The 26374-nt window shown below is 36.4% G+C and overlaps 1 protein-coding gene across 1 annotated transcript in view; it reads right to left on the bottom strand.

Moving 5' to 3' along the window:
- PAS1 (FKBP-type peptidyl-prolyl cis-trans isomerase family protein) overlaps nt 1-26374 on the bottom strand; it is a 324212-nt gene that overhangs the window by 51650 nt on the left and 246188 nt on the right. Inside the window, exon 14 of the mRNA XM_089825670.1 lies at nt 17099-17158. Within this exon, the coding sequence (XP_089681796.1) occupies nt 17099-17158 (60 nt within the window). The remainder of the gene's footprint in view (nt 1-17098; nt 17159-26374) is intronic.

Here is a 26374-nt window from a genome sequence, read left to right as displayed (position 1 = left end):
TCCAGCCATACAGACACAGAGGAAATATTCTTTGATCAGGACAACAATATGGGTGATCGAGATGACAAGAATACAGGATTAGGTGGAGGCGGGAATGCCGGTTTAGATCAGGGGGAGGTAATGCTCAGACAATTACTGGATACATTAGAGCAGGGGCAACGTATGCAACAGGAGCAGAATTGGCGAATGGACATGATATTGCAGCTCATAGCTAGACAGATGGGTGTCAATATTAATCCAGGTGATGCCAACAACAGAAACAATAACAATGAGGGAAACAATAACAATGGGGGAAACAATAACCATGGAGGCCAAGGCAACAACAATGGTCCTGAGAATAACATTAATGGTAATAATGGACACGGCAACAATGGGAATGAGGCTGATAACTTTAGACATGTTGCACGCCCAGCACGGACTATGAGCTCGAGACCTCTTCTACTCACTTTCCCACCCAGAGATCCGGTTCAACCAGTAAATGAACCGCAAATTACCGAGTTACAGGATCAGTTCAGGAGGGACTGGGAGGCTAGTGAACCGGAGTTTCAGGCGGATATTTCCCTCAGAGATTATATGGACTTGAGGATGAGAAACATGCCTAGAGCAGGAGGGAGGAATCAAAACTTTGAGCTGAGAAAGAAAGTTGGAAAACTTTCCTTACCTTATTATGATGCTTCAGAGAAGATGACTGCACGAGCTTGGGTGCCGAAGGTAGATACATACTTGCAGCTAAATCCTATGCCTGAGGAGGAGGCTATAAAGTATGCGGCTATGCACTTGGATGGTGTTGCATATGAATGGTGGCATCATGGCATGGTGACTTTGAGGCATAATCAAATTACATCTTATGAGGAATTCACCGAAACATTGATTGAGAGATTTGACACTAGGGATCCCAAGTTACATTTCAAGGAGCTAGCACAGTTAAAACAGTCAAGTTCTGTGGATGCTTACATTGCCGAGTTTCAGCGCTTGTCTGTACTTGTTACTGATATCTCTCCTAGGAGATTGGTGGTGTTATTTTGTGATGGTCTTGCTGATCCATTACGAGGTTGGGTGAAGGCACATGATCCACTCACCTTAGCTGAAGCGACTAAAAAGGCACGAGATTTAGCCCCTTCGGTATACAAAGGAAAAAACCATTCAACAGATTCTTCCTACCGCAAGGACAAAGACACAAAACCATTTCAGAAAGAGTATAGCAAACCTAAAGAAGGATCAAAAGGACTAGACAATGAAACCTTGAATGAACTTCGAAAGAAGAAGCTGTGCTTCCATTGTAGAGAGCCTTGGGACTTATCTCATAAATGTTCTCTCAAGGCTAAGGCAAATCAAATGGAGTATTTTTCAGCAGAAGAGTCAGAGTCAGAGGGGGAGGATCAACACTCCGATTCCGATGAGGGTAACACTATAGAGGAAAGTAGCATTCCTAAAGATGATAGATCGTTGGCACGCTTGACAGGGGCCCAAAAGGCAATCACATTTAAGGTTAGGGGTACTATCCAGGGGCAGAAAGTGATATCTCTTATTGACACTGGGGCTACACATAACTTCATAGATGCACAGTTGGTAGCCAGGAGAGGGTTACAGACAGAGGAGCATGATGGATTTAGAGTCATGGTGGCTAACGGTCATAAATTATTATGCACTTGGAAGATATCTAATCTTCGCATCAGGTTTGGAGATGGCTACGAGTTGGAGGATGAGTTCTATGTTGTGGACATGGGAGATTATGATGTCATCATCGGCATGACATGGATGGCTTCACTAGTTGAGTTCACACTCAACCTAGCGAAATTGGAGATGAGATTCCAGCATGAGGGCAGAACTGTGGTACTTAGAGGACTTTCAGATGGAGGTTGTAGAGTAGTGTCCTTGAGGAGAATGCAAAGACTTTTTCGTCATGATGACATAAAGTGGGCAGCAGAGTGCTACATTATGCCAACTTCACCAGAGCCACAAGAAAAGAGCCATCCACCAGATATTCAGAAGATACTTGATAGACATGCTAAAGTATTTAGCGATATTCCTCATGGGGTTCCTCCTGACAGAGGGATGGAACATGTTATTGAGCTCGAGGAGGGAGCCAAACCAGTTATGATTACTCCCTATCGTCATCCTAAGAAACACAAGGATGAGATAGAGAAGGCGATTAAGGATTTGTTGGAGATGGGGCATATCAGGCCCAGTAAGAGCCCCTTCGCTTCAGCAGTAGTATTGGTAAAGAAGAAGGATGGGACGATGCGCATGTGCATCGATTACAGGACACTGAATAAGAAAACAATTAAAAACAGGTATCCCATTCCTAGGATTGATGAGCGGATTGATGAGTTGCATGGGGCATGCTTCTTCACCAAAATTGATTTGCGATCCGGATGCCATCAGATCAGGATGAGAGCAAAGGACATTGAGAAAACAGCCTTCCAATGTCACTATGGCCACTTTGAGTTCTTGGTTATGCCATTTGGTCTAACCAATGCACCCGCTACATTTCAGAGTTGTATGAACCAGGTATTCAGGAAGCAGCTGAGGAGATTTGTCTTGATCTTCTTTGATGACATCTTGGTCTTCAGCAAGACCTGGGAGGAGCACTTACATCATTTCGAGGAGGTGTTATCTATTCTGGAGAAAGAGTCATTGTATGCCAAGGAATCTAAATGTGAGTTTGGCATGACTAAGCTCCTTTACCTTGGGCATATCATTAGTGCAGATGGCGTTCGGGTTGATCCCGAAAAAATTAGAGCTATTGTAGAGTGGCCTACTCCCACAAACCTTACACAGCTTAAGGGATTCTTTGGTTTATGTGGTTTTTATAGGAGGTTTGTTAAGGGATACTCACAGATTGCTACACCCTTGACAGATCTTACCAGGAAAGGAGCCTTCGTGTGGACAGGGGCAGCACAGAGGTGTTTTGAGCATTTCAAGCAGGTAATGTCTTCATGTCTAGTTCTAGCTCTACCGGATTTCACGAAGCCTTTTGAGCTTCATTGTGATGCATCAGGTGATGGGATTGGAGCAGTATTGATGCAGGAGAAGCATCCCATTGCATTTGAGAGTAGGAAGCTCCGGGGAGTTGAGAAGAGTTATTCTGGCTATGATCGGGAGATGTTGGCCATAATGCATGCATTGGCCAAATTTTGATCATATTTGGTAGGTGGACGTTTTGTGATCAAGACTGATCACAACAGTATTAAATACTTCATGAGCCAGCGTGATCTTAATGACCAGCAACAAAAAAGGGTGACTAAATTGTAGGCTTATGACTTTGACATAGAGTTTGTCAAAGGTAAGAAAAATGTGGTGGCTGATGCCTTATCTCGGAGACCTCACTTATGTGCTCTGGCAGAGATTTCAGGAGATTGGAGAGATCGGATTATAGCAGAGTATGTCGGAGATGCTTGGGCTTCTGGATTGATTTCAGGTACCATACAGGGTGATCGCTATGAGGTGATAGATGGATTGATCAAAGTTCAGGACAGGGTTTATTTGATTCCGTCATCACATTTGAGAGAGGCGATACTGAAGGCATTTCATGATGCACCCACACCTGGACATCCGGGGGTCTTCAAGACCTACAGGCAGATCCGAGAGTAGTTTTCATGGAAAGGGCTCAAGGATGATGTTCAGAGGTATGTCAGGGAGTGTGTGGTTTGTCAACAGAATAAGGGAGAGCACACATTTCCTGCAGGTTTATTACAGCCCTTGCCCATTCCTGATAGAAAATGGGAAAATATTTCGATGGACTTCATCACTGGTTTACCACGAGTGCAGGGAAGGGATTGCGTCTATGTGGTGGTGGACCGCTTGACAAAGTTTGCTCACTTCTTTGCTATTCCGTCCACTTACACAGCAGCACAAGTGGCAGATCTTTTCTTTAGAGAAATATTCAGGTTACATGGGCTGCCCAGATTCATTGTCAGTGATTGGGATAGTAAGTTTATGAGTGTTTTTTGGCAAGAGTTGTTTAGGTTGTGTGGTACAGATCTTACACCTAGCACTAGTTATCATCCGCAAACAGATGGACAAACAGAGATTGTGAATAAATGGGTGGAAGGATATTTGAGGAACTATGTAACTGCACAACAAAAGGCTTGCATCAGATGGTTGCATATGAGAGAGTATTGTTATAACACCACTTATCATATGTCCATCAAGATGACTCCTTTCATGGCACTCTATGGTTATGAAGCACTTAGCTTCATGGATTTAGTTTTGGGGGACAGTAGAGTGCCCAGAGCCAAAAACTTATTGCAGATAGTCAGGACATCCTAAAAGTGCTCAAAGAGAATATACAATAGGCCCAGAATCAATAGAAATTGTATGCTTATCAGCACCGAATAGAGCGTAGCTTCGAGGTAGGGGATATGGTTTACTTGAGGCTACAACCATATAGACAGTCATCGCTCAAGAAGAGCGGAGCTGAAAAGTTGAAACCTAGATCTTATGTTCCCTATAGGGTGATTCGCAAAGTGGGCAAAGTCGCCTATAAGATTGAGCTTCCAGAGGGCAACCAAGTGCACAATGTGTTTCATGTGTCTAGGCTTAAGAAAGCCATTGGTCAGAGTGTAGTGCCTTCTACAGATTTACCCCCTTTGGATGAGGAGGGGAAGCTTGTGTTAGTACCCGAGGCTATTCTGGACACTAGAGAGAGGAAGCTTAAAAACAGGATAGTGAAGGAGTATTTGGTCAAATGGAAAGACCTGCCGGAGGAAGATTCTACATGAGAGAGTGAGTAGGCTATTTAGCAGGCTGGACTGAGATTGCTTGAGGACAAGCAATTTCAAGGGGGGCGGACTATAATGTCCCCATTTTAGCAGTTGACCAAGTGTGCGTTAGCCTTGTTCTACATGGTCCCGAGGGCTAACGAAGGGTTTAATGGGATCCTAGAGTGTTTTGGCCTAGTCATTTCCAATTTGGGCCAAAACGAAGTTGAGTTACTCAGTTTCAGGCATACTTACTATTTTTAGTAAGTCGGCAGGACATAGTGTAGGTCAATTTTGGTGATTGGATTTGATACTCCTCGGTGAGAGCTTTCCGATGAGCTATCACTCGCATTATTCGGAGTCCGATTGCTAATACATTTTAATGCTTGAAGTTTTATTAACGTCTAATTTAATTGTAAAATATTAAAGTGTTATTTTAATATTTATTTTATGGGGATGTGTACCCAAGGGAGACATAAGGGGTATTTTAATATATTATATATTACACATCTTTTATCCCACATTGCCCATTTGAGTTGAGCGGACCCTTGGAAATAGAATAAAATGAAGCATTTGTGGCTTCATTAGACAGGTTGAATATAAGAAGAAATTGGTGTGTGAGTTGCAGCTCTGTTCTTGGCATTTGAAGACGTTTATCCTCTCTTGTAACATTCTAGACGTCATTCCCTTGGGGTTTGGCCTTTGGAATTGTTTGTTATCGGCTTTATTATCAGGCAGTTTAGTTGCATTTCCGATTACAGGCAGATTTGGTATTTTGCTCATATCTTCTTCACTACTTGTCTGACGCTTATGCCGCTTTGAGGGAATGATATTACCAAGGTAGTGGACTGATTGAAGGACAAAGTACTGTAGCAGCAAGTTCGAAAGCATGGGCTGGAGTATTATGTCAATAATGCTGAAGTAATTAGTGAGTTGATAAATCTGCCATGTATTTGGTTTTATGAATTCTCAAAATAACATTTTATTGGCAGCAGTTCATTTCCACTTTGCATATTATAGTAGTTTCTTTCTTGTTTATGTTGTATGATACCAATTCCATGCACAAAACACAACAAACAAATAAACATTTGATTTCTGGAGTTATAAGAGGTTTAAAACATTAAATGGAGAAATAAGAGGTTGAATGCAAACTGTTTGACATAATTCCTTTCAGCAATTTGGTTTAGTTTTTGGGACATTCAAGGGTGCCCATTACAGGGACCCAAGTGGTAAGAAGTCACTCCCTCCCGACCGTGTGGTTACCTAGTTAGGCTTCCACTCCCACCATGCAGGGAAGATAATGAACGATTCACATATGGAAAATCAAACCATAAAACATTCCTAGGCAAGAAATCCTAATAGCCAAATCTACCTCAAGGCTAACACAAACTACTAAAGAAGAAAAGATAACCAAAGATGAAAGAACACTCACCCAAAACCAACAACACTTACCAAGTCAACATACATATACCAAGTATATATCGAGTACTAAAATCACAATATAAACTCCACAAAAGATATCCACCTAAAGTCAAAGGACACAAGTCAAAAGTATGATCACCATGAATGTAATGTCCCTTTCCTGGGGACATTAGAAATATTAAGGGGGGTCATCACTATAATATTAAATTGACTATGAGAGCTGAAACGTCATTAATTAAAAGTCAAATTAATATTCCAAGTGGACAAAAGTGGATGTGGAAAGATAAGACGAAACCCAGAAAAGAAGTCGAAGGGTCATCGTTGTGAGAATAAAAGGAGATGAGGCTCTATCCTTTGTTATGCTTGATTTACTACTCAGATTTCTAGTTCTCTCTTGTGAGAGTTTTCAAAAAGCTTCAGCTTTCAGCCAGTGTGAGGACGTAGCCCCTCGTGCAGGTAGGCAGTGGACGAAAATCCATTGTCAGAGGAGATATCATTTCAGGTGTCTCGGTTGCGCTTACAAGTTCTTCTCTTTAGTTTTCCAATTTGACTGTAGAACTGTGTTTAAGATTGGATTTATAGTTGCTAGTTATTGTATTGCTGTTGTATAATACAATAACGTCTTATGAGTTATCTAGAAGTTGTTGGTTATGGTAGTGTTAATATCTAATGCAACAATGTACTTCCGAAGTGTGAGAAAGTTACTGGATTTGTACTTTGATTTGTATTGCATTTTTATATGTTTGCACCTTTAATGTCAATTTGAAGAAGACTGAGTGTTTGGAGTGAGTTCTGGCCTATATTTTTTGTTCGTGTTTCTTCTTCATGTGAGTCTTCCTGAATAATATATTTAAGAGTTGCAGAAATATCTTCTGGGTTATCATTTGTTATTCACCTTTGTGGGTTATTTGATTAGAGGGTTTATATTCTGGGTTAGAATTAAGAAGGAAAAAACGGAAAATTATGGTTTGAACATTATAGTGCTGGTTCGAGTCAATACAGTGGTATCAAAGCTTGAGATCCTGCCATCCTATGGAAGTTTATTCAAAAGGAAGAATCCTTTGAAGTTATAGGTTTGTGAATGTTTTAGAAAGTGGAGGAGGACCATCTTGGCTGGCTTGAGAAGGGAGATTTAGGAATGCATCTAGCTGGGATCATCCTGTAGGAGCACTTGTGACTGGGATTTCTCAACTTGGGCTTTCTGGTTGGCAACAAAAGGAGTGTATAGCAATTGAAAATGAGTTGCAAACCTGGCAAAAGATGGGAATTACTGAAACAGAAGGAAAGGAGGTTGGTATCGCTATCTGGGCATTGAGACTCAAAGCTACATTGGACAAAGCACGAAGACTTGTAGAAGCCTATTTAGATTCTCTTCTACAACTTTTCCCCGAAAGAGTCTAGAAACTAGGAAATGGATTCGGAATCCCAGATAACAATGCGAGAACATACACAGAAGCTGAAATTCGTGCAAGCATTAATATTGAAGTGCCTTTGAGAGGACATTTTTCAGGTTGAATGAATTCAATTTTTTTCTTCTTGTACAATACTGAACATGTGAAATTTCCTCTAAGGTCCCGAAATCTGAGGGCAGTCACAGCAGACATGAGCCTTCTCAGTAATCACGAATTTCCCATCCTTACCCACGAGGTCACTCCAGGAATGGCGTCACCAGTGGAGATTTCTAAACACAGGCAGTCAATAGTCATACCACGACTGGTGTGGAGAGTTCGGACTAAGACTTAATGCATTAGCAGGCGTCGTGAATACCCAGATTGCAATTGCGTAGGTAAATCCGCGAGCTCCATCAGTATTTGTAGAGACCACGGCTAGTGACCAACTCTCAATCGCGGGTTGAGTTCGCAGCCCTTTTTTATTTGCACATGGACTGGAAAAGTTTACAGAGGAGGGTCGGCTTTCACGTCCACACAACAAGGAGTGAGATTTGATGAGAGGAAAGGAATTCCACAGCAGACTGCAATTTGCCCGTCAAAGTAATTGATTCCGATGACTTCAATCACAATTCCACTAGAGGAAACACATCCAAGGTTGTATGTTGGAGAAAGCTTGAAGGGAGAGCGTGACAACATAAGCAGCGGGTTTTCTGGACAAATGACCACCTTATCAACTTCCGGGTGGCTTCTTTCCTTAATGCATTTGTGAAGTTCCGACAATACACGTGGAGCCACTTCTATTACAGCTATTGTTGATATCAGCACAGTTGAGTGCGTGCTCGGCAAGGTAGACGTGTGATTCTAAATATGTTACATGTCCACCAGTTCAGCTCCTACAGGATTCGAAACAAGAAAGACAACGAAAGGTTCGATGAGTTGTTGGGGCATTACAAACAATGCCAAGGGATATCCATGCAAAACAAAAAGAAAACTTTTTGGACTATAGCAGAAGACCAAAATTACGTGTCGACTAAGGAATTAGACAAAATAGCCGGAAACCAAGATTGAGGACATTAAAATTCTACCTTCCACCATACTCGTTATAAGGAAATCTATGTGCCGCAAGGTTTAGTATGATGTGTCAAACTTGTTTAGCTGAAATCGAAGGCACTTGTAAGAAGTTCTGAATGAAAACGACACCCATTTGGTCATTACTCAGATACCTCTTGACAGAGTAACGTGAGTTTTGGTATGCAGACTGTCGTGGGCAGGGTTGAACTGTTTTTTGGGGACAGTTATGGTAAATAAGCTTAGAGGCACGCAGAGCAACATAACAAGGATTGTTGGTATTCACAGAAAGAAAAATAATATAGAGAATTTTCTATTGGAAGCAGAAGAATAAGCAACTATTATGGTCTTGGACTGAAGATTTTTGGGGATCTCAAAACAATACTAAGAACGACCCTTCAATACTAGGATTTTCATCGGGCACACCATGAGGAAATTCCTCAAATTGTCGACTGGATAGTTTTGGACACGGCAGACTAAGTAGTAAGATGTTTCGTCTTCTAGAGCCACTTGAAGGTCACTGCTATCATTGAAGTTCCCACTGAGAGGTACCTGAATTTTCTCAAAGAAGGTACTGAGTGTTTTCCAGGAAGATACGAGAGCTCAAGTTGCTCCCATTATTAAGCTTGAAGAAATTGCAGTTACTACAGGAGAAGAAAATGAAGATGTTCTACTTGACATGAAAGCTAAGATTTATAGATTTGATAAGGACGGGAATTAATGGAGGGAAAGGGGAGTAGGAACTGTGAAGTTTTTGAAGCACAAGGATACTGGGAAAGTTAGATTGGTTATGAGACAGGCAAAGACTTTGAAAATATGTTGCAATCATTAGCTCTACAAGAACATGCTGGTAATGAGAAGACCTGGTTTGGCATGCCCCGGATTTCTCAGTTGGTGAACTGAAGGAAGAACTTTTCTGCATTCGCCTGCCTAGTGTAGAGAATGCAAAGAAATTCAAGGATCTGTTTTATCTCACGAAGGAGGTGTTTATAGATAGCATAATCACTCAGAGGAGTTAGTTGTGCTTGACAAAAGATGAATTAGCAATGCATATTAAAGTGTACTTCAAGAGATACGATTGGTGTAGTTGCATGACTCAGCCTTGGGCCGCTGGAGATTATTTGAAATAATTGTTACTTGTGTGAAGTTCATTTGTAAATTTTGTTTGGGAAGCGTGAAACTGCAAAGCCCCAGTTAGTAGCCCGAAGAACTTAGAAGCACAGGAGAGGAAGATACAATCTGCCATCAGAATTGTGGAAGGATCGTAAGTGTTTAACAGCTTACTCATGTGTGATCAGAGTTGGCAAAGGGAGAGTTGTTGAGATTGCCCATAAGTTAGAACGGTTGAGTTGTTCTTCATTATCATATTCCCAGTAGGCGTTGGATTGACTCCGCATGCCAGTGTAATCCTGGTAGGAAAAATCGATTGGCATTTCGAAGGAGCAGTGTTATGCCGCGTTATGTTTGGATGGAAGTTGACCAAAAGCAATGTTTGCATCCGGTTGAGGAAGATGATGCTTTCTTCAACTCCTTAACATCCCCCTAGCTCGATCTGTAATCTGTTGCAGAGGTAGGCTCTCATCAGTGAGTTTGCATTTGAGTACTGGGTGATACATCAACTTGGCACAGGGAATAAGAATAGAATTGCAACAAATAAAAAGAATGGTTCAGTGATGAATATAGGGGATATTTGATACGCTACACTACTGTTGCATTCATTCATCGAGCTTACTGCCAGTGAAGATGATAGAGAGTCAGCGGGTTGGAGTTGTATAAATTTGATCTGTAACATTGAGATACAGAGATATCATCATAAGAATTGTAATCAGTTTGCCAGAGAACTATTTGATGATATTCCTCTTATATCTAACTACCAACAATTGTTTAGAATAGTCCAAGAAAAGAATATAGAGTGGTATCCGCCAATCTGGGCGAGAATATTTGCAGGTTGTCTAAGAGTTGATTGACAAAATCTCTCTCAGCTAAACTTCAGCAATGGGAAGAGTTGTAGATCATATCAAAAAAGCTACTATGAAGTCGCAAGAGCAGTTAGGTTCCCTTGTAAAAGCTAAAATACTCGACATTTATGAGTACATGGGACTTCCTACCAGAATTCAGAAGGATCTATCGTTCGATGAGTATATGGATTTATATCTTGAGCAACTAAATATGACGGATATGGCAAAACGAAAGTATATGGAGTTGGCCCGGGATCTTTTTGCATACGAACAACACATAAGGGTGTATGAAGAAGTTCGGATAGACCAGAATTATCTTTTGGATGATCTTGCAAAAGAAGAACAATCGACTACCGGAGATGAGCAGCCTACTTGCAATTTCATAGAAGATTTTACGCAAGGTACAAGTTTCTTCGTTGGTGATTTAGAAGTGAGCCTTGACAGGAAGGTTGAGGAGGTAGTTTGCCTACAAGGTAATAGTAGTTTGGAGCATTTTTATAATGAACCTTATATTCCTATCACGCAAGGTTTGAAATTGGAAGAACCACCTAAGATAACATTGCAAGATAATAAACAGTTCCAGCAGAGCGATAATGAAATGCATACCTTAAGGAATCAACTGAGGGTTAGTGAAGATATGGTTGTGGCATCTTTAGTACTTTATGACAGGACTCATGAGTTGGTCGATGAACTTTGCAGGAGGATTCCAAGAGAAACAGGAAGAGATTGGAATGTTGATGACTTGCAGGAGGTCAAGAAAGCCCTCGAAACTATGAAGTCAAATTACTTGTTTTTGCTGACCTATAGGGATTATATCCTTAAGATTGCTGAGATATATGCTGAACAGGCAAATAGAGGGAAGGATGAGATTGACGAACTTAATAGAGAGTCCAAGCATGTTCGTAAGGCATTGGATGAGGCTCAATTCTTTCTTCAAGGAGCAGAAAATCAGATCAAGGTCATGAATCAATCTCGGGAACATGAGGATAGAATGAGACAAGAATTTTTCCTAGAAGTCATCAATGAACTTGAGAGCATTCAACAAACTTATGACTTGGATAGCTGCCCCAAACGATTAAGTAGCAAAACTTCAAATCACTTTCAGTTGATAGATAACCCCTTGTTTGAGGTGGCCGCTGACTGGACGTCCGATAACCCACTTTTTATGATAGATGAGGGAGTTTCTCTTGTTTTCCCTAAGGAGGAAGAAATTGATTTTAGACCCTGGAATGCTGATTCAGATCCCAACAGTGATTCAAGGACTCAGCTTGGGAATGGCGAATCAACTTTTGTTGCTTATCAGTTGATCAACCCAAACATATATTTTGATTTCAACCCTCTCGAGAGTTGGGTGATTTTCCTTCATTAGCTGCTAAGTAATTTTTGGTGGAGTAGCTATGTGAGGAATGTGTTTATATTTCCAGCATCTTTCAATTTCATAGCACCTATGTACTTGGGAGTTCTCCAAGTCGATGACGATGGTATTGGTTTTGATGTCCTTGAGATAGTGGTTTTAGCTTATGAGCAGCTCATTTCCTACATCACCCATTTTGGACAAGTTTTCACACTCTACTAGGTTACACATGGACCTTTGATATGCTTCTACCTCATCATAGCAGCAGAACGACATAAGAGTTTGGGATCCAAGTGTTGGCAGATTGTATCTATGGTCGGACGAGGATTTTATTGTGGTCATGGTGCTGATCCATGCTGATCAGTTTACTGATACAGGTGTCGAGTTCTTCCAAAGAGTACTATGGGATCTAGGAACCTGGTTGACAGGTGGTTTACAGCATGACACCTTGCTTCACAATATGGCCGGATTTGTTTTCAGTCCAAGTTACAGGGTCAACTGTAGATTCATATGGGATCCTGGTATCACTTGCTTGAGGGCAAGCAATCTCAAGGAGGGGAGACTTGTAATGTCCCTTTCCTCGGGACATTAGAAATATTAAAGGGGGTTATCACCATAATATTAAATTGACTATGAGAGCTGAAACGTCATTAAATTAAAAGTCAAATTAATATTCCAAGTGGACAAAAGAGGATGTGGAAAGATAAAACGAAACCCAGAAAAGAAGTCGAAGGGTCATCGTTGTGAGAATAAAAGGAGATAAGGCTCTATCCTTTGTTATGCTTGATTTACTATTCAGATTTCCAGTTCTCTCTTGTGAGAGTTTTCAGAAAGCTTCAGCTTTCAGCCAGTGTGAGGACGTAGCCCCTCGTGCAGGCAGGCAGTGGACGAAAACCCATTGTCAGAGGAGATATCATTTTAGGTGTCTCGGTTGCGCTTACAGGTTCTTCTCTTTAGTTTTCCAATCTGACTGTAGAACTGTGTTTAAGATTGGATTTATAGTTGCTAGTTATTGTATTGTTGTTGTATAATACAATGACGTCTTATGAGTTATCTAGAAGTTGCTAGTTATGGTAGTGTTGATATCTAATGCAACAACATACTTCCGAAGTGTGAGAAAGTTACTGGTTTTGTACGTTGATTTGTATTGCATTTTTATATGTTTGCACTTTTAATGTCAATTTGAAGAAGACTGAGTGTTTGGAGTGAGTTCTGGCCTATATTTGTTGTTCGTGTTTCTTCTTCATGTGAGTCTTCCTGAATATTATATTTAAGAGTTGCAGAAATATCTTCCGGGTTATCATTTGTTATTCACCTTTGTGGGTTATTTGAGTAGAGGGTTTATATTCTGAGTTAGAATTAAGGAGGAAAAAACGGAAAAATATGGTTTGAACATTATAGTGTCGGTTCGGGTCAATACAATGAATCACCAATCACCATCAATGAAAGTAAACACCAACAATAAATACATCTAACAATAACTACACCACTATACAAAAAAAAACTATGAAGGAGACTCAGGCTACACATTAAGTGTCATCACATGAGCCAACTCTAAGGTTACCCTGGTAGTCTCTCAGGAACCTAGCCTCCTAGTGACTCTAAGTGGAACCAAACTACCCTCTTCTGAAGACGAGGAGACTAGTCATACCTCTCAAGGTATCATCTCATTCTCATCCTTAGTCTATACAAACACTCAAGGTATGGATGAGGAAAAATCTCTAACTTATCTTTTTAATTTATCTCAAGGCATGGGAACGAAAATATTTTAATTACAATGTTATCACTTGTTACACAACTTACAATGAGTTACCCTAGCAACCACTTCGGGCCCTGGCCCCCATTGCAAGCCACTCCCATAGACATGCACCTAGACTACCTTCCTAAAACTCACATAAACTACAGTTGTGTCCCATATCACAACACTCATAATGATCAAATTTGGTTCCTTAATAGGCAATCCAAAAATAAGTTGGTTCTCAAAACCCAAGTCATCATATATGCTCACTAAATAAAAATCTCATAAACATAAGACTCAATTTTGAATCATAAAGTACATCTTGACATCTAGTCAAATAACCATCATAAAAGAAATCTTAAAAGACGCCTTTGGTGCACATCCTAGTTTGGCTAGCTAAAAAGTTTACATAAAAGTCATCACAAAATAAAACATCTCATTAAAATTTCTAAAACCCATCACAAAACAAATATCACAAAACCTCAAATAAACACACATCAAATAATACACAGTTCCATCGAATGATTTGGATTAGATTGTTTTCAAAAGTTTTGTTTGATTATATAAATGGTATATAGTGTAAATAAATTTAGTATGTTAATTATCTAATAAGTTTAGAACGAATTATTTTTATTTTTTTAAATCAATAATATTTAAAAATAAAGATAAAATATTTTCAAAGTTCATAACAATGCATTTTTATGCATTTTCTCTATGTAAATCAGCTGGTAATTTAAATGCTATAATCTCATACGAAATGATATGGATCTGCAACCTATATAATGGAAAGATAATTTAATTTCACACATTTTTCATTATTACCACCAGTCCTAAAGAAAAGTTATCTAAATGGTGTAAAATGTAAATCTTCCTAGCAACACTATTCAGATTTGAAGGTTACCAGTTTAGAAGGAGCACAACTTTTGTTCGAACTGTTGGATCTTCATGAAAATCAAGAAAAGTATTCATAATATACTTATTTACAATCACAAAGAAGATATTTTCTTAAATATATATTTTGCAAAAGTTATAAGTGATTGTTCATGTGTCTCTAATTCAAAAATCAAGCTCAAATAAGCCTAGTTTTAGCATGACTATCAATATTTGACCATGTCTATACAAAACAATCATATATGATTTTTATATGTGTTAAATAAATCCAAATGGTGTCTAAAAGTATCTTTACATTTTTGATAAAATATATTAAATAAAAGTTAAAGCAAAATCACATGTTTCAAACCCTCAAACTGAAACGCAAGTAACTACAAACAAATTTATTCATAATCAGGAAAACACGGAGAAGACAATCTTTCCAACACAAATTGCAAAGAGATTTTAAAACCTCTACCTTCAAACGCCAAGTTGATTTGTTAAGAAGAAGAAGAAAACCCAATTGTAGAACTTACTCCCAAGCATAGTTTGCAAACTCTCTGAGTACTCTCAGAGTTGTCTCAAGTTTAACTCTTGTGTATTTATAGATGTAAAAAATGTGCGTAGAAGTGTCAATGCAGAGAAAACATTGGATTAGATGCATTTTTCACATGATGTTGGTGCTATAAAACTATGTATTTTCTCTGTTGAGATGTCAATTTCTAATTCAATACATTTTGTAATTGAATTCTACAAAAAATATATGTTTCTTTAAGAGATTTTAAATTTTAGTACTTTCTAAGTTGCCAAATTTTTCCCAAGTTTTTGTCGAGTATATGCCGAGTTTTTGCCAAGTTGAAAATTTTGGGCTTGCCAAGTACTCTCCGAGTCTGAATCTACAAACTATGCTCCCAAGCTTTGAAAAAAATCTTTTACTACACAATCTGAATGCATAACCTATGATTTGTCCTCTAAAATCTCTATTCTACATTATCTCCTTCTTCTCCAAAAATCTTCCCTTTTCAAAATAACCAGAATGACCTCTTAATAAAGAAATAAAACTAATAAAACTAAAGGTTCTAAAATAAGTAAACTTACAAAAGAAGGAACTCTACTAAAATAAAATAATAGTTTTTCTTTGTTTTCTTATTTTTAAAAATAAATAAAAATCACTTTATTTATTTTTTAAGAAAAGAAATACATAATTTCTACTTTTTCCCCCTTTCTTTTAATATTAAATAAATAAATATTCTTTGTTTATTTACTTTCTTTTCACAAAATAGATTTATCTTTTTATAATAAGATAAATAAATATCCCTTCTTTTAAATTAAATAACTTATTCCCCACTCAAAGATCTTATTTTAATTTTATTAATTAATGTGTAATTAAATTGCATATCTTAGTTTAATCATTAATAAAAATTAAAGCCCACTAATTATTTGCAACTCAAATTTTATTATCATTGATTAAATATTCATGATAAATCAATATTTAGTCTTTAATATTTGAATTTATCATTTTTTCCAACTTTCATATTTAGACTTTTTAAATCCAGCCTTTTAAATTTAAAAAAAATTAAAAATTAATTAATTTAATTTTCCAATTAATTAAATATCCAGATATTATAATTCTTTTTTTAATTTAAATAATATTTAATAATTGTAATATTATGTGATTGATCTAAATATCACAATTAAACATTTTACCAAATAAATAACATAGTCAAATCCACATAAGCAAAATCATTCAAAAGCCAAACTCAAACAACACACACAAAGACAAACTTGCGGGTTTAAAAAGGGGTAGAGAGTCAAATACAAGTCCTGCTTGTAAGACAAGTGTTTAGGCTATGGTTGGGATTGGACCTGGTCATTATCTTCCCATTCTTAACATTGAGTTATTGTGATAGGGCACACTCATCCCAGCAATTCAGGGAAGTTGATGCCCAGTACCTGTAACCTAAATAAAAGACGAGCATGTACATATGCATATATATAACTAAGCTAGACAGGCAATGGCGGGGAATGGTACATCGTGTAGATCCCGACTAGCAGGTCACTAGAAAAGTAAAATAGACATGCAAACCATACACATGCAAGAATGGGGTAAGTACCATAATGAATCACGAATCAACTCACCCAATGCTCAAATATAACAATGCATTATTACTATGAATGTAAAACAATCATCATTAAAGACATATCCTTTGACATCATTATAAAGGCAATCACATTTACTAAGAATCATTAAATCAGCATTAACACGTAAGTAATCATAATCGTTAGACAACATGTGAAATATAATAAACTATGTAATCATAAATGATATTTTGAAGTTGTGAAATAACATCATACCATGTATCTCTGAAACTAACACATGTATGAAATAGGCCTTAAAGAGTTTGGTGAATATAATGGAAAAGAGAACTATGGGTGGGCATTACAACAGCTGTAACTAATTTGTCATACCACAATCCAGATTTATGTAAAATACATAACTAATGAATGATAAGATCTAAGTCCCACCTGAATTAGCAAAATATCATAAATAAAATAAGGTGACTCTTTCATAATTAGATAAAGAATGTTCTTACAGTGCTTTTTATTTTCTCAGCTTCATCCATTATCTCAGTAAAGTTCATGCCAGTCCAGTCCTGCAAAAGAATGCAAAATAAAAGATGATTTGGACACTGAATCAAGGAGACAAAAATCAGAATTCTCTATGAAAATATAAACGGAATCCCTTAATTCAAATCGAGAAAAGCGTCATGATATGTTATCATATTTTTGTGAGCAGTCAATCTAAATTGCATACAATAATATAACATTACACAATGAGTTCATTCTGTGAACAAGAAAATTCATCATATTAGATAATAATTTGGCACAATAAACAATAAGCTTTTAAGGCTCACCAACCCATCTTATCCTTAGACATGGATGACTTGGGGATCATTTCTGTGTGACTTACATAAACCCATGGATTCAATACATAACAAGGAAGAAGTTCCTGCCGAAATTCCTCATTACCAAATATCTAGATTGGAGACCAACAAAAGAAAATAACCACCAAAACCTACATCATATATTCATATTTTAATTAAGGTCCAGACTTCAATATCAAATATATTTGACTCACATTATATTGAAATCTGGATTTCTGTGGTAATCTAATGTGCTTTATAACTGCTGGAGTCAAAGGAGACCTACTATAGGCTTCCCAAACTTACAATATCAAGAGTGTAAATTTCCCATTTTTGAATTCTTAAATTCTCGGATTTGACAAATAGCCTAAGAAGGGAAATTTTGGGGATTATGAAACTCACAAGATATTTTACCTAGCTATAATGATAATTCTCTTGAGTTGAGGTTTCACCAAAGTAAAGATTGCAGAAGAAAATTTGGAAATATAAACGCATCACTATAGACACATTAATATATTCACTGAAAGATGAGGGTCACTAAAATAGGCAAACTTACATATACAACTTCTTACCATGCTATCTAGGGAGCTTTGGTATGTTGGGTGATCTTACAAAGAGAGATACCCCCATTCAACTCTGCATACTTCCGAGTTTATTGGTTTAGTGATTTCCCTTGGACACTAGCAATGCTAGGCCTTAGACAATGGAAAGATCTTATAGGAGCTCTTTTGGCTATCCTTCCTCTACGTACTACTATTTTCTTTCTGTGGAATATGTATGCACATGTTTATGCAAGTAAATATCTAGTTGTCGGTAAATTTTATGAGTTGGTCTTACTATGCATATTCTTTGCAAGTGTATAGTAGAAAAATGAGACACATGAACTTGCACACACTCAGCGAATCACTAGTCAAGTTAGGCCTAGGGAGTCCCAAGGTCTTGGACTCAAACTTGGCCAAATCAGTGTGAGACTTACTGAGTCCAACAGGCTGCCAGACACAACACCCAGACTCAGCCAGCATCATATTTAGGTATTAAAAATGTCATTTGTTTAAACTAACGAAATTTCAATGATGCTTTGGCTTTCAACACACCAAGGCCCCAAAATATACAACAAATTTAACATTTACGTCCATATCTTTGTCTTCAAGTAAACATCATTCTATTCATCAAAATATAACATTCACTTTTAAGTTATATTTCATATATATACTGCTAGGACATTTGAGACTGGTTTCATGTCGTAGGAGTTGTAAACTTGTAAGTCAAATTCTAGATTTTAGAAGATCTTATAAATTTCCAGACAGTCAAATTTTAGTAATCAGCAAGCTCCTATCAGCATTCTCTCGCTCTCTTTATCTCCCCTAATCTACAGAGCTATCACTCTTTCTCTATCCCCTCTCTCTACCTCTCTCTCACTCTTAGATGCTGATGAGCAGTGCTACCCTCAGCCTTCTTTTGGTGATGCTCCAAACCTTCATCAAACTAAAGGTCTAAGAAAGTAATAGGCCAATGGTGAATCATACATAATGATATCCCTTGTAGCAAATATCTGCATACTAACAATTAACAATATATTATGGCTATTAGATCATCCAAGAAGGATGTAGGCTCCTCTGAGCCATAGACTTCTAGTTATTCTTTTCATAATTGTCAATATTTATATATTTGAGTGTGTTATTTCCTTCAGCTACAATTAGCATTTATAATTATGCCATTGGTACATACTTGTGTATGTAATCAAACTAGCTTTTGTTTAATTGTGTTACTGTGTCCTTAAGGTTTATTTATTAAAGGGTGCATGAAACAAATAATTCCTTGTAAAAAAAAATTGATTATTCCTCTAGGTCGGACTCAGAGTTTGTAACCATCTAGTTCCCAAGTCATCTGTCTTGACTTCATTTTACATATTCATCGCTTGCTATCCAGATGTCGTGGAGTAGAATCTTTATACATTTGTGTGGCCTGAACTCAAGGTATGTGGTGGTGATTATATTTTTGACATAGGCTGTTTTCACTTTACAACCTGATGAATATATGTATTCCTCATAGGAGATGCTGGATGTTAAGATAATAGTCTTCGTTTTCGTCTTGTCTCATTGTGTTGCAGATCCCCAAGTTCTAAATCATTGATTATATCTACATAGCTTCATTCTTGCCAAACCAGGATTTGTACTAAAGATTATCATGATAAAGTTGTGCTTCTAAACAAATAAATCCTCTTGGGACGCTTCTTTATCATGCAAACAATGGAGTTCAAATTCAACATTGCGCCCTCTAAATGAAGTAGGACTAGAGACTAGCGAATCCAAAAGCCTTGGGGTGATTTTAAGTTTCCTTTTAAAGAGATTTGTACTTGAAGTTGAGAGCTTTCATAAAAAGATTTCCCTCTGAAGAGATTGTCCTGCACGATTCTCAAACTATATTTTTTCTTCACACAAAGCTAGAAGAATATCAATCACGACTTGAAACAAGAAGAAACTCTATAAATCAAAAACAACTAGTGTGTTCCATTTCAATTCCTTTCACCATAATAAGCCCATCAAGATCTCTTTTGGAAATGTGGCCAAGTTGAGGATGATATTATATAGAAGCACGCTGGTGATAATTCTCATGCATCTTTGAGTAAGGTGTTGGTTCCCAAAACCACTTATTGGAAATTTAGGAGTTTTGCCAATTTTCCAATAGGATCACCCAATCAGTTCTAGTCAACGAACAGGAATAATCCAAATTCCCCTACACTTCAAGCTTTGCTACACCTAGGCAAGTACACATTCACTTCAAACTTGATCACTTGGTTCAAATCTTTTCTATGGCGAATATAGACTTGATAAGTTTTTAGGTTGGCAAGGTCCTCAAACTCGATTAAATAAAGTATTACGAGTACTTGCAATGATTGAAAGTTTTGTATAATGTTTATCAATAATTAATTTGGTGCTTGCAAGAAAGAAAAATATAGATTACTGACTTCAATTATAAATCTAATAATTACACTTCAATGATTCAAAAGACCATTGCCTTTGCTTATTTGGGCAACAAAGACAACCACAATGAAAACTATTACATAAAACTTTGAGACAATATTTGTTTTAAAATATCATCAATTACTCCTGGCCCTTGAAAAGACAAATCTTATATCCAATTCAATGTTAGTCCAAAAGGGTCTTATCTTGTTCTACGGAAGTCCAATTAGACAGAGACAAGGAAACACCTATTTATTTCAAAAATCTATGATTGCTGAAAAAGGAATATGAAAAATTCCAATGCCAATAACCTTGTTAGTATAATTGAATAATCATTTTACTAATCATAAAGGACGAATCCTAATCATAATTTTAATCTCTCTGCCTTGAATAAACATAAGGCGGAAAAACTTAATTTATCATTGAAATATAATATATAAATTTTTATTTAAGTCATGCTTTAATATTTTACAATTCCTCCTTAAAAGTAAATATATCTTTTACAAATGCTACATCAATAATGTGTTCTTATTTTCATTTTCACTTACTTTTTAATTATTTATATCTTCTTTATTTCAACTAAGGGTGTGTCTCTTGGTGAAAGAGGACATCTCTTGTAAAGTGCACACCCTTTCTTAATCTAATTTTCATTACACCAATTAATTTGGTGAATATTATTGACCCTTTTTTAAAGTATATCGATCTTAATATATGTCTTCAATAACTATTATATATCTTGATCCATTCAATTTATATGGATTTGTATTGTTTTTACTTCAAACCTTTATCATTTTTGCATTTTCTTCCTAGTTATGGCAATGTGGGTGCATAGAGAGGTACCTCATAGACTTTTTATTTTGCACAATATGTCCTTCATATGCTTGATACCGCACTAGAATTCATGGATATCATCTATGGGCTCTTCAAGCATCTTATGCAGATGTTCTTTTATCTGCAACCATAACGACCTTTAGATATTAAGTTGCTTGTGTAACAATGTTTCGACCTCTATCTTTATTTCAAACTTTGTGAATGAGTTGGGTAACATCAAACTTCCAACATAACTCTAGAAAAGAACGGCTTCACTATTATATATCTTGGCCCATTTAATTTATATGGATTTGTCTTGTTTTCACTTCAAACCTTTATCATTTTTGTATTTTCTTTCTAATTATGGTGAGCTGGGTGCATAGAGAGGTCCCTCGTAGACTTTTTATTTTGCACAATATGTCCTTCACATGCTTGATACCGCACTGGAATTCATGGATATCTTCTATGGGCTCTTCAAGCATCTTATGCAGATGTTCTTTTATCTGCAATTGTAACGACCTTCGGATCTTAAGTTGCTCGTGTAACAATGTTTGAACCTCTATCTTTATTTCAAACTTTGTGAATGAGCTCGGCAACATCAAACTTCCAACATAACTCTAGAAGAGAATGGCTTCACTATTATATATCTTGGCCCATTCAATTTATATGGATTTGTATTGTTTTCACTTCAAACCTTTATCTTTTTTGCATTTTCTTCCTGGTTATGGTGATCTGGGTGCATAGAGAGGTCCCTCATAGTCTTTTTAACTTGCACAATCTGTCCTTCACATGCTCGATACTGTTCATTACTGCCTATGCGATCAAGACTTCTGACGGCGTGTGTTTTAATCACAAACTTTGCTGAATATCATTATGAATGTGTATATAATTCGATTTCATTACCCTTGATATGAGTTGTATTATATAATATTGCTACACCACGAGATTTCATTTTTCTTGGTCATACTCTTATTGAGCTTCCTCACTTTATGGTTGGGTATATTCATTGTTCCCCTTTATTATAACGTAGTGATTGCTGCAAGTATTACCACTTTAGTATCATTTTTCTTTCTCAGGGATTAGTTTCTTAAATCTATCATTCAATAGTTCATTGTTCCCATAACAGTTTGCTTCTTCCCTTCCTCTATATAATGGCATTCATGTCCATCTTCAAATGCTTACATGGTTGTTGTCTCCAAGTATTTTCAAAAACATGAAAGTTTATAATATGCAGCTCTTCAATCGCGTGATTTTCTTGTTCTTCAATCAGTTTGACTTTGACCTGTATGTTGAAGTGTATGAAGAGATTTTGAGTTGATATGTACAAGGAAATTCTGCCGCATATCATCAATAAATATAGCCTTGTTTCGATCCCTTATCAATGTTGTCTTTTAAGTCTTCCTTATTTACACCATGCTATATACTGGTTATTTTATTGCTGTTGTGGCATCCCATCACTTGTCCATACTATCATCACTTCCAGAAAGCAAATAGAGTTTGTCTTGAGATGCATATCTCACCAATCTAACAGGTCTGCCATGGCCCTTTTATTGCTGCAAGACCATCCCACTCTTCACATCAATAATCAGAATAATTCCTGTATCTCCACCAGCAGCAATGATTTGTCCATCAGATCAAAAATGTCTTGAGTATGCATCAATAATCTATAATTTTATTAGAACTTCATTTTGTGTAGTTCAATGGTCACAAGTCCCTCTCTGCATAGTTCTAATTGTAGTTTTGATCTTGGACTGTTGTAGAGTCAATAAACAGAAAGTCACATCATACCCCTCAACCTGTTTGTCAAACAAGCTCTGATATCTTTACAGGTGTTTTACCATATCCTTCTTACTTTATCTCCACAAAATTTGCTATATTCATGGCATTACTTATGGTATAAACTCAGTGTTGTTTTCTATCATTTAATACATGCTTCTCTAATAATTAACCCATCAATTCCATCAAAGACATGAATCTTCAACATTATTTCTCAAATGGAGGCCCTAATGTTTTGCAAAAATCAGGGTTCCATCATAAAGTTTGTCCACATTTGACATTACAACCTCATGTCTTTACCGATCTTTTAATGATCTTCTGCAAGCTTTGTCAAATATAAATGAGATTAACGGTAACCTTTTCATTATCATCAATATTGCTCATAAATGGAGGCCCTAGATTTTGCAAAAATTGGAGCTCCATCAAGATTTGTCATGATAACAAAGCTTCATCACATCTTCTCTGAAGTCATTCTTTCTATTACAGATAATATATTTATTAGTTCATAAATCTGAGATCACAGTATGATTGAGGAGTTGTCAGAGAAAACACTAAAAAAAAAAACACAAACACCAACTCGATTCCTATCAACTAGTCCAAGCCTCAGTACAAATTGAAAGGCAAATCCTTAGCACTGATCTGATAGTGTATATCAGTGCATGGAAAACTGTTTGACATAACATTTCAGCAGTGGTGGGAATTTTCAGTGCAATCTTTGGAAATTGTGAAACCTGGAAGGTTAAATGATGGAAAAACTAATGCGTAATCATTTCTCACAAGAATTTAATGAGACATTTTATGGTAAATAGCTAAGGAAATTGCAGAAAAAACAGGAAGTAGGCAATTGGCTCTACATAATTGGTTTACAATTGAAATCCTTGAAATCTTAGGATGCCCTTCTTCCTAAATTGGAAGAATTGGAAACATGTTTGTCTAAAGTACACCAGGTAGATTGGAGACTTATTAATTGGGCCTTGCAGCCCTCAATGTTTTCCCTGGTTCAATCCAAAGTTTATAGATCATCCACATCAAGATGTGAGGCTTGCAGTGGCTACGTGTCTCAGCAAATTTACATGGATAACAACTCTTGTAGCAGCATATAATGATGATGCATTGAGAATGGTCTTGCAGCTTATTGTGAAAAAATTTCAGGGGTGCATGATGACAAAGGGGTTGCCTTTGTTAAGAGGGTTAAGATCCTAGAAATTATGAAAAAGATCAGATCATTTTCTATCATAATGGATCTTGAATGTAATGAGTTGATTCTTCATATGTTCCAAAGCTTCTTCACTGAAATCAGGGAGTATCATCCAAATAATGTCAAGGCTTGCATGCACACTATTGTGTCCTTGATCCTTGAAGAAAATAATGAAATTTGCAAAAAGTTGTAATTTGACTTGTTGTCCATCTGGAGGAAGAAATATATTTCGTCACCGGCTGCATATGAATGCTCGAAAAGATTGACTGAGCATAAAACTGAAATGTTTAAGAAGTTTATGACTGAAGATGAGCTAATTTCAGCATGCATACAGATTATAGGACCTCCAACATTGAGTAAGAATCAAATGAGAGAGCAGATTTCTTTCACACGTCACCAAACTTGGACACCTGATCATGATTGTGGTGATGGGATAGCTGAGAAAATTCAGACCAGCAATGGAGATGATAAGAATTTTACCTTTTTGCCCTTACAAAGCAACACAATTAGTGGTGATAACATGACTTCAACTATTGTCAAAGGTATGGGATATTCAAAAGTCTATATTGGTGATTTAGAGATTGAAATTGACAAATATTCTATGAAGGATAGTCATACTCAATGTGAGAGCATGTGTGGTGTTTCTAAAGAGGATTACCAAACTTCATGTCATGAGGAATTATTTAATGACATACCGCACCCTTGTTTTTGCACACAAATCAATCAAACAAGGAATTTGAGACATATGATGAATCATGTGTTTCTTATATCAGCAATTCACTTCTACATAACAGTGATTTAGAGGACCAAACAAAGTTTGCATTTAAGGATCATGGCATTTTGGCTGACCAATATAAGAAGCCCTTCACATTGACAATAATGAAAACCATCCTTTGAAGAAACAACTGAAAGTTACAGAAGATATGTTTGTTGCAGCCTTAGTGTGCTATGATGACACTCAGAGGACCATTGAGGATCTCTACATTATGGCACAAATGGAAAAGAGGCAAAGGGGAATGGAAAGAGACTCTTATGTTACTAATTTACAGAGGGTCAAAATGGCCTTGGAATTTTTGAAATCAGATTATTTATGTTTACTTACAAATAGGGATTAAATTTTAAAGCTTACTGAAATATATGCTAAACAATTGAGGGAAAAAGAGGATGTGGTTAATAAGCTCAATTGGAAGATTGATGTTGCTCAAAAGACATTGGATAATACATGGGTTGCTCTTTGTGGGTCTCTAATGATTTTCTATATTAATTAAATGAAAGACAAAGATATTTAATGATTTAATTTAATGGAAATCTTATTAAGGAAATTCAATATTTAATTATATTTAACTAATTGAGAAATTAATTAAATAAAAGAATTAAATTTAAAAGATTATATTAAATTTCTATTTTTGACGTATTTATATTTGTTTAATTTAATGAAAATTATTTAGGAATTCTATTTTAATGATAAACTCTAAATAATGTTATTAATTAAGTTAATAAATATATTATTAAAAATGTTTCGTGAATTAATTAAATAAAAGAATGAAATTTTAAGATAAAGTTATGGTTCTAATTGTGGCATAGTTACATTTGTTTAATTTAATGATAATTATTTAGGAGTTTTATTTTAATAATAAACTCTAAATAATGTTATTAATTAAATTATTGAATATACTATTAAAAAAGTTTCGAGAATTAATTAAAGAGAGGAAGCTGATTATTTCAATAAAGATATTTTATAATTAAATATCTAAAAGAGTTTGTGCATGAAAATGTAAAAAAAGGTAATAAAATAATAAAAGAAATTGATCAACGAGTTCCCTCTGGTGATTGCACAATTAGAGCCCCAAATTTAGAGGAGAACTCTTTATCAAAGATCGGGAATTCATTTTTCAATAACCGAGGATTTTAGCGAAGTGATTTTCAGCAAAGGAAATTTTCAAAGGAAAGGGATTTTCTCGCGTTCTTTGTGTGATTGTGTGTTTGCAGGTTAGCATCAAATTCAGGAAGAATCTAGTGTTAAATTTCACAATAGTTTTAGTTTTCCAATCTTCTGTCTACTTCGTGTCTGAATAGATCCATTCTTGATAATTGTTGTTTTGTTTGATTTCTTTAATGAAACCCTATTGTGAATCCAAGTTTATTTTCGTTTCAAAATAATCTGTGTTTGAGCAATGGAATTTTTGGAAAACCCTTGTG

Source organism: Cupressus sempervirens, chromosome 4, assembly GCF_028749045.1.
Source record: "Cupressus sempervirens isolate cs-2001-9-10 chromosome 4, ASM2874904v1, whole genome shotgun sequence".
Taxonomy (NCBI): domain Eukaryota; kingdom Viridiplantae; phylum Streptophyta; class Pinopsida; order Cupressales; family Cupressaceae; genus Cupressus; species Cupressus sempervirens.
The sequence above is the reverse complement of the archived record's forward strand: the minus strand, read 5'-3'. Positions and strand labels throughout refer to the sequence as shown.